Raw genomic sequence first — 8,489 nt, 5'->3', positions numbered from 1 at the left:
GTAAATGGACTTTGGTCCAGTTGTCCTGCAAAGCCTTTTACATAAGATAACTCGAGGAGGATTTCCCTCAACCTGGCAACCCAAAACAAAAATAACCCATAGTGTACAGAGAGCAAGTTATGTAACATTATGTATATACAGTATATATTTCAAATACAATAACCTCCAGGTTATAATTTTTTTTTTTTTTTTTTATGAATGGTGCCTCGTCAGAAGTAAGAGACATTAACAGAGCTGGTTCCAGCTCTGAACCCAAAAAATGTTAATCTCTAACCATTCAACTCTCCCCTCTCCCACATTCCACAAGCGGAACTGATCTGTGTGTGTGTGGGTGAGTGTGTGATAGAGGGAGGGAGAGAGAGAGGGAGAGAGGTGTGTGTACTCTGACCCTCTCAGAGCACTTAACTTCATGTGACTCCGACTCTCTCAGTCTGAGGTGAAGTGGAACCAAACCAGCACAGGATTTGTTCCGTTCTTAAATAAAGGAGATGAGTTCCAAGAAGCAGAGCACCGGTATGGTGCTGATGAACTACACCGGAGACCCTGACTTCCAGGATGTAGATGGTGTGGGCTCCGGCTCAGGGACCAGCCCCCCTCTGCAGGACTCCAGCTCGGTGAAGCTGGACCCGGCTGTGGAGGAGTACACGCAGCTGAAGCCTTATGCCGGGATGCCCAAGGAGGTGCTGCTGCTGTACTCCTCCCAGGCCCGGTACCGGGTGCCCCGGGAGGTCCTGTTCTGGCTGATCGTGGCCTGCACCCTGGCCCTGGTGGGTCTCACCATCACGGTGATCGCCCTGTCTCCCCGGTGCCTGAGCTGGTGGCAGGTGTCCCCGGTGTACCAGGTGTACCCTCGCTCCTTCAGGGACTCGGACGGTGATGGTGTCGGAGACCTCAAAGGTAAAAAGGCCCCTGACCCACAGGGAACACTACGGAGGGCTGAGGGTTGCTGGTAAACACTGTACTGCCAGTGCAGAGTACAGTACTTGAGTAAATGTACTTCATTACTTTTGCACCACCTGCCATAATTACAAATCGTGACTTTAATCTACTTGTAAACTATTATATTTCAAATTTCAGAGGGAAACACTTTGAATTAACATGTTATAGATTAAAGAGGTGATCATTTTGTTTACTGCAGATGAAGAGCAAGTACTTTTACTTCAATTTTCATTTTAGGCTACTTCATAGAACATTGCTGTGTTTTTAGGCGAGCGATTTCAAAAGGAAAACTTTAAAAACACTTTATCGTATGGTTAGCAGCATAGTTTAAAACACAGCCTCACTAAACACCAACTGTTTTTTAAATATACCCACGTTAACTCTGCTGTCGAGTGTCAGCAGGTGGTCTCTGGAGTGGAGGTATTTTCAGCCTCGTCACTGTCACCGTGGTGTCTCTGCTCCCACAGGAATTCAGGAGCAGCTGGATCACTTTGAGTTCCTGAACATCAAGTCGGTTTGGATCAGTCCCTTCTACCGCTCGCCCATGAAAGACTTTGGCTATGACGTGGAAGACTTCCGAGCCATTGACCCCATCTTTGGAACCATGCAGGACTTTGAGGAGCTGCTGGCAGAGATGCACAATAAAGGTGAGGAGGTGGAGGTGGTCAGGATGGGCCGCTTCACGTCTTCTTTCAGGGGTCACCTGGTTGGTTTGAAGAGTGAATTCCTTTGACTCTCTCTCTGCTTCCACCAGGTTTGAAGCTGATCATGGATTTCATTCCCAATCACACCAGTGACAAACACCGCTGGTTTAACTTGAGCCGGACGAGAGATCCTCACTACGAGGATTATTACGTCTGGACCGACTGCAACGAGACATCGCCAAGACCGAACAACTGGGTCGGTGTCTGCGGATCACAGGAGTTTGTGGAGGAAGTGTTCACGTGTGTGTAGAGTTTCCTAACGACAACAGTTCTCCATCCTGCTGTTTCCCTCAGGTGAGCGTGTTCGGGAACTCGTCGTGGACTTACGATGACGTCAGAGGACAATGTTACCTGCACCAGTTCCTCAAGGAGCAACCGGACCTGAACTTCAGAAACAAACATGTCCGCCAGGAGATCGTCGTAAGATTACATCAGCACACAAACACAAACACACAAACACACACACGGCTGCTGACTCCTCTCTTTGTTTATCTGTGATTCAGATATTGTATCTTAGACTCAAATGTTTGTTGTCTCCTCCACTCTGCACCAATCACTGCTGTAGTCACACATCAGGTGTTATCTGTGTTTTGTTAGGTGACCGATTACACATTAACCCCCCCCCCCCCCTTTGCCCTGTTAACCCCTGGGTATTTTCAACAAATGCTTCACAGCAAATGACACAGTAACTTATGTGTAAAGGCTTTTTGTGATAAGCGAGAGAGTCTCAGTTTTACTGTGGACACACTGTATTTGAATGGATATATATATATATTTGTTATGTTATCTCAGGATATTATTCATTTCTGGTTGGGGAAAGGAGTGGACGGGTTCCGGATGGACGCAGTGAAGCACATCCTGGAGGCCTCGCACCTGAGGGACGAGCCACAGGTGGACCCAGAGAAAGCCCCAGTAAGTGTTTCCTCTTCAGTTGAGTTGGATCCCGGTCGTCTGTCAACAACGAGCCCTGGAGGAGCGAGGCAGTGAGGTTCCCCGGCTCAGGTCGAGCTGCTCTTTGTCCTCACGCTGACCCGACACGGTCCCTCTCTCTGATCTGCCAGTGGAAACGGATCCATCTCGAATGGCAGAGCAGGTGTAACTCAGCTCCTAAACACATTTAACCTCTTGTAAGGCTGAGCTGCAGATAAACCAACAGTCCGCCCGGCTCCCAGTGGGTCAAGGTTCGGCTCAATGAGCCCTCTCTGCTGCGCCGTTCAGTTACATGGTTATATTATGATCATACGTTATTGAATTATACGACACGTGACATATCAGAGGCCAGATTGTTATCAGCGTGAGGGGTAGAAGCAGCACCGTGGAGCTGGAGGAATAAACTGTTGAGTGGGAGTGGGAGAACGTTATCATTCATCATCGTCATCTCTGGCTTAAACACAAGGTCCTCTGGAGCTCCTCTGGACCAAATACCATTCTCTGAATTCAAAAGGAGTTCCCGACCCTTTCAGAGTTAAGCTGACTGAGGAGTTCTGTTCCCGGGAGAAAGAAGTTATTTCTCCCAGAGGAAAGATTAGTTGAAAAGACGCATATTTGGGTGGATTGGCGAGTCACTGGGATTTACTTACTCCTGCAGAATAACACTGAGACTGACCCGTCTGCTCACTGTCGACTTAGAGGTGAACTCGCTGCTGCAGCACCAACATCCAACACAGCCTCTTTTAAAAAAAAGAATTAAACACACAAAGCTGTGTTTAGCAGAACAAAACAAGTTGATCTCAGAGACTCTTGTGCAATTAAACAACACAGCAATATATATAGTCACATGGACAATATGGGTTTATTGAGATTTTCAAGGCCGTGTTCATAACCAAGCAACTTTCTGTGTTATCATTATTGCTTCAGTGGTTTACTGCCGACTGAAGCAGCAAGGCAGTGGTAAAGTGCGTGAATAGATCATGGCCTGGTCTTTTCTGACCAGAATTTGTGTGTTGTGTAGTGTTTGAGTTTCCCCGACACACAATACACTCACATTGGGTGATATCGTGTTTGACCCTCCTTTAGAGACTGAAGCAGCTCCCGAGTTGGTTCCTCATAATTATGTCCTCTGCCAAGGAAGTTATGTTTCCACCCCTGTCTGGATCTGGATGAGGGGACAGATGCAGGAACGTGTTTCTTTTTTTCTTGATGAAAACATGTTTAATTTGGAGAACTTATATCTACGAGTGTTTATCTTTTCCCATAATAATTTATTTTAACTTTATTTTAATAGAACTTGTAATATTTCTTGCTCATGACATTACTCCTCAACCACTGAACCCCTGAGTCTGTTACCACTTGGCCTCTTCGCTCTGTATCTGGTTTCCACTTATTTCCCAATTACCTGTCCTGCTGCTGCTGCTCCCTGAGTTCTGGCCTAAGAAAGGACAAAGAAATGCATTTACACTCCAGCTCCCACTAGATCCCAGTGGGCTGAGTAAAATACCATTGAGCTTCACTAATGCATTGGAGTTGATGATCTCAGGGAGGAAACTCTACTGGGAATGAAACACTACTTCTCTGCAGAAACTAAATGTAAAACCTGACTGGGAGACCAATAATATTCACATGAGCTCACATCTCTTCATGTTCCTTCCTCTCCAGGAGGCGGTGACCTCAGAGTGGGACCTTTACCACGACTACACCACCAGTCAGGTGGGGCTGCACGACCTCCTGAGGGACTGGAGGGCAGAGATGGACCTTTACAGCCGTGAGCCTGGCAGATACAGGTATGTGAAGAATATGGTAATGATTGAGATTATCTAAAACACTACAAGACAGTTAATCCAGTAAAGTTACTGGTCAGTAAATCTATTTAGTAAAAGGTAATAGGTTTAAAACCGATGAGTTTCTATGCTGGCTCTGGGTCAGTTTGAACGGTATCAGACGTTCTTGCCTCCTCCAGGTTCATGGTGACCGAGTCGTACGATTACCAGGAGGTGGACAAGACCATGATGTACTACGGCACCTCGCAGGTGAAAGAAAGTGATTTCCCCTTCAACTTCTACCTGCTGGACCTGCCTCACAACACCAGCGGCTTGTGGGTTCAACAGCTGGTCCAGCTGTGGATGACCAACATGCCCACTGGGCGATGGGCCAACTGGGTGGTGAGTCGCCATTTATCTTTTTTGTTCCCTGGCATCTTTAAATCAACCCCCACTTGTTTCACCTTTCCCTTTGCACCTCTCTAACTCCCTCTGTTTCCAGGTGGGAAACCACGACAAGCCTCGCATTGCCACCAGTGCTGGTCACACCTACATCCGTGTCATCAACATGCTGCTGCTCACGCTCCCCGGCACCCCCACCACCTACTACGGCGAGGAGATCGGCATGGAGAACATTAATGTCACGGACAGTGAGATACAAGATCCCGCTGGCAAATACAACACAGTCAGTACTCTGCACACACTAACAAGTGTTTTCAGACGATGCACTAGACACTGAAGCATCATTTGCTGCACAATAATAACAAAGACACAACAGGACAAGATGTGGGCCAACAATGAAAATAGACAAACATTTATTACGGCAGGATTTATTTCCAGTTTGTTGCATTTTGACCAGAGTGGAATGGAAACTCTACATACATGTGTTGAAGTGTCTGTGCTCTTCTAACTCCACGTTGTCCCTGCAGAGCGCCAGTCGGGACCCTCAGCGATCGCCCATGCAGTGGAGTGGTCTCATGAACGCAGGCTTCAACAACAAAACCAACGCCACCTGGTTGCCGGTTCACCCGGATTTCACAAGCGTGAACGTGGAGGTACAGAGATCTTTTAGTTCTGTTCAACTCTGGAGGATTATCTGACCAGAGGCTGCTTGTGGTTCTTACTTTAAAACATACGGCCACTCTCTCTCCCCTAGGTCCAGAAGAAAGATGGACGCTCCGTTCTGTCCCAGTACCGTTTCCTGAACACGCTGCGTCAGTCGGAGCTGCCGCTTCACCGCGGCTGGTTCTGCTTCATCCACGCTGACGCCAGCGTCTTCTCGTACCTCAGAGAGCTGGACGGGCTACACCGAGCTTTCCTCATGGTCCTTAACTTTGGCAAAGAATCTGCCGTCACAGACCTCTCGTCTGTTGGCGAGCTGCCGGACCAGCTGACGGTGCTGATGAGCACGAGCGGCGTCAGCGATGGCAAAGTGTTTCAGAAGTCTCGGATCCTGACGGAGGCGGGGGAGGGTTTGGTGATTCAGTTCTCCGCACCCACTCGGTTTAATCCCGACCATCCCAAGCAGTGCTACGTCTCAGAGAAGGCCTGTTATTTAGGAGCCATGGACATACTTTATAAATGCTAACATGAATGGACACTGGTTTTCAGTTATGACAGTTTCACAGTAGAAATCAAGATGTTTCTTTGGTGTCTCCTCTGTAAGGGATGTATGTCAGAGAATTAAAAGGAACCGCAACAGACACAGTCGCCATCTTTGTCTTTTTCTTTCACTCAAAAAGTTCTTGTTGATTCCCGACTGCCTCTCGAAAGCCTCATGGTTTCCTCCTCTTGCGTCGCGGCAGCTCGAGGCCCAGCTCTTTGTATAGAAATGCCAGATTCAGTGCCTCCTGTGTTGGGGAGAGAAAATAAATCAAAAAAGAGCTGATTGTGTCTAATTTGCAGTATTACCTCCACAGAGGAGGTTAAGTTTTCACTGATGTTTGTTTGTTAGCATGATTATTCAAAAACAACTGGATGGATTAACATTACATTTACTGCAAGGATTTCGTATTGGTGAGGAAAGAACCTGTTATATTTTGGTGTGGATCCAGATCAGGAGGCAGATCCAGCAATTGTTTCCCCACTTTGTTTAACATTGTGATAAAGGGCTTTTTTTTTATTTTAATAAAAAAAAAAAAAAAATTCTCACAAAACAATTTATGGATCTTGAGGAAAAATATCTGTCCTGTTTAGGCGAGTGATATTTCTGAGTGTGGGCAGTTTGGTGCAGATCCAAATCAAATCTGGATCTTGTGAATTTAATTACCTCCTCCAGCATCAGCTCAAAGTCGTCTGGTCCGAGGTGATTGGCTCCAGGTTGGATATTCAGAGCGATGTTTGGTGCTGGTTCACATCCTGAAAGAACGATGAGGATCAGGGGTCAAAGGTCAAAGAAAAGATCTGTTATCTTTAAAACTTCCTCCAAGACATTTATCTTCTTATTCCGTGTCTTTATTTCTCTGCTGCCCTTCTCTCTCTGTCCGGTTGCCCCAAATCGTATCTCCCTCTCTCGCTCCTGAATCTCCTTTCATTCGTGCTTGCTCCCATCTGATACGGAGCTCCCTCCTCTCTTGCCTCCCTCACATTATCCCTCCCCCCCCGTCTCTGTGGTACTGGCTGTTTCACAAGTGCGGTCTTGACCTTGACAGCTCCCAGTCTGTGGCGTCTAATCTCTCGCTCTGATACACTATCTCTTTACCATGCTAATGGGCCTGCCCACCCGCCTGCGTGTGTCTATGCCATCAGCACTTTATCAAAGACTCCGGAGAACAGAGAGACAGATTAGGCAGACATATATACACACACATACACACAGAGCCACTTAAGCTGGCCGGTGTATGTGTGTATGAACAACAGAAAAAGTGAGAGATAATGTGTGCAGAGAGAGAGAGGGGTGTAAAGTGGAGTACCACCAATGTGGTGAAGGCAGATTATGAGTGAGAGGGAGAGAGAGCCTGTCTGTAGGGAAATGAGAGCAATTAGCTGACACACATGCTACACTACAAGGTGACCTATGCCACACTTTGGTCATGAACTTAAAACTCTGATAGCACTTCCCCCCCCCCCAGACAGACATCTACACATCTGCTGCTGCTGCCTCTCAAGACGTGCACACTGACACGTCTACTGGGAGTCGACCCTGAACTGTTGAAACCTCTGGGATGCAGAAAGTGGAACGAGTGGGAATCTATTCTGGAATGCATCGACACAGAACGATGCACTCATTGAAGGGGATGGCATCTACAGGCTGCACGCGACAGACATGAAACTGGGAGAATACAAATATCGCAGAATGAAAGAGGGATGTCATACACGTAGAAGACAGAAACAAAGATGTCGACTTGACAAGACGAGAATCGAGTTATTAGTGACTAAGGCCGACACCGGTGATGAAAACATAAACACGTGATCCCAGCCGTGTTATTTATCCGATACGTTCTCCCTCCTGAAACCTGCACCACCCCTCACCAGAGTGTCTTGGAGATTTCTTTGTTGACATGAACGTGAGAATCTCCTGCTGCATTCTTCATATATGAATGTCCAGAGAAAGTCCACTTATTGTGCAAACATTCTTCAGAGCTCATGTCTGAAAAGGGATGATGTGTGAGAGTTTGTGAGTGTGTGTGTGTGTGTGTATTTGTGCTTTTATGTACCCGACTTTGGATCCGTGGTGAAGTGAGTGTGGATGACTTTCCTTAGCTGCTCAGTGTATTTCAGGACACCTGCCAAAGGAACCCTGGCATCGCTGCTGTAGGCTGTCAGCAGCATTGATGGATAGCACTATCACACACACACAGAGACGGATAAACAAGTTACACATTGGTCCTCAGTGTCTCCTTAAATAACATTTCTGAGGCTTGTGCTATTTCCAGTTAGAGGATCTGTCAGTAAGACACAGCACTTAACAAGCAGAGCTCCTCAGCTTATGTTGGACAGATTTCAGAGAAAGCCTGGAAACCATTAATTGACCCAGTGCTTTTCAGATTCAGGCTGTGGGCCATGGGAATTTCAAATGGATTTCAGCATAGGCTGTTCTCTTTTACAGGACACTTTCCATTGCAGCTTAGATATAATTAAAGAGTGATTTTCAGAAAGCAAGAAGATGGAGAAAAAGAAGGTAGCAAACTAACAGGCACAAAAAACTACC

General features: G+C 46.8%; 2 protein-coding genes across 2 annotated transcripts in view; one reads left to right on the top strand and one right to left on the bottom strand.

Annotated features, from left to right (window-relative positions):
• Positions 1–360: 360 nt before the first annotated feature.
• On the top strand, positions 361–6,042 carry slc3a1 (solute carrier family 3 member 1). The gene is made up of 10 exons (XM_062401578.1): positions 361–897; positions 1,407–1,586; positions 1,694–1,839; positions 1,938–2,063; positions 2,436–2,555; positions 4,239–4,363; positions 4,540–4,741; positions 4,842–5,024; positions 5,269–5,394; positions 5,496–6,042. Exons 1-10 carry the CDS (start codon positions 489–491, stop codon positions 5,925–5,927), a joined length of 2,049 nt encoding a protein of 682 aa, XP_062257562.1. The 5' UTR covers positions 361–488; the 3' UTR covers positions 5,928–6,042.
• Positions 6,043–6,054: 12 nt separating this feature from the next.
• prepl (prolyl endopeptidase like) overlaps positions 6,055–8,489 on the bottom strand; it is a 6,887-nt gene continuing 4,452 nt past the window's right edge. The window contains 3 exon segments of the mRNA XM_062401537.1: positions 6,055–6,189; positions 6,609–6,697; positions 7,996–8,122. Of these exon segments, the coding sequence (XP_062257521.1) occupies positions 6,115–6,189; positions 6,609–6,697; positions 7,996–8,122 (291 nt within the window). The 3' untranslated portion in view covers positions 6,055–6,114.

The sequence above is a fragment of the Platichthys flesus genome, chromosome 12 (genome assembly GCF_949316205.1).
Source record: "Platichthys flesus chromosome 12, fPlaFle2.1, whole genome shotgun sequence".
Classification (NCBI taxonomy): Eukaryota; Metazoa; Chordata; class Actinopteri; order Pleuronectiformes; family Pleuronectidae; genus Platichthys; species Platichthys flesus.
This window is presented reverse-complemented; position numbering and strand designations above follow the sequence as displayed.

Coding starts and splice junctions, on each gene's coding strand:
- slc3a1 (XM_062401578.1), top strand. CDS start 489: ATGAGTTCCAAGAAGCAGAGCACCGGTATGGTGCTGATGAACTACACC. Junction 2,556..4,238: donor TGGACCCAGAGAAAGCCCCA/GTAAGTGTTTCC, acceptor CTTCCTCTCCAG/GAGGCGGTGACCTCAGAGTG. Junction 4,742..4,841: donor GGCGATGGGCCAACTGGGTG/GTGAGTCGCCAT, acceptor CTCTGTTTCCAG/GTGGGAAACCACGACAAGCC.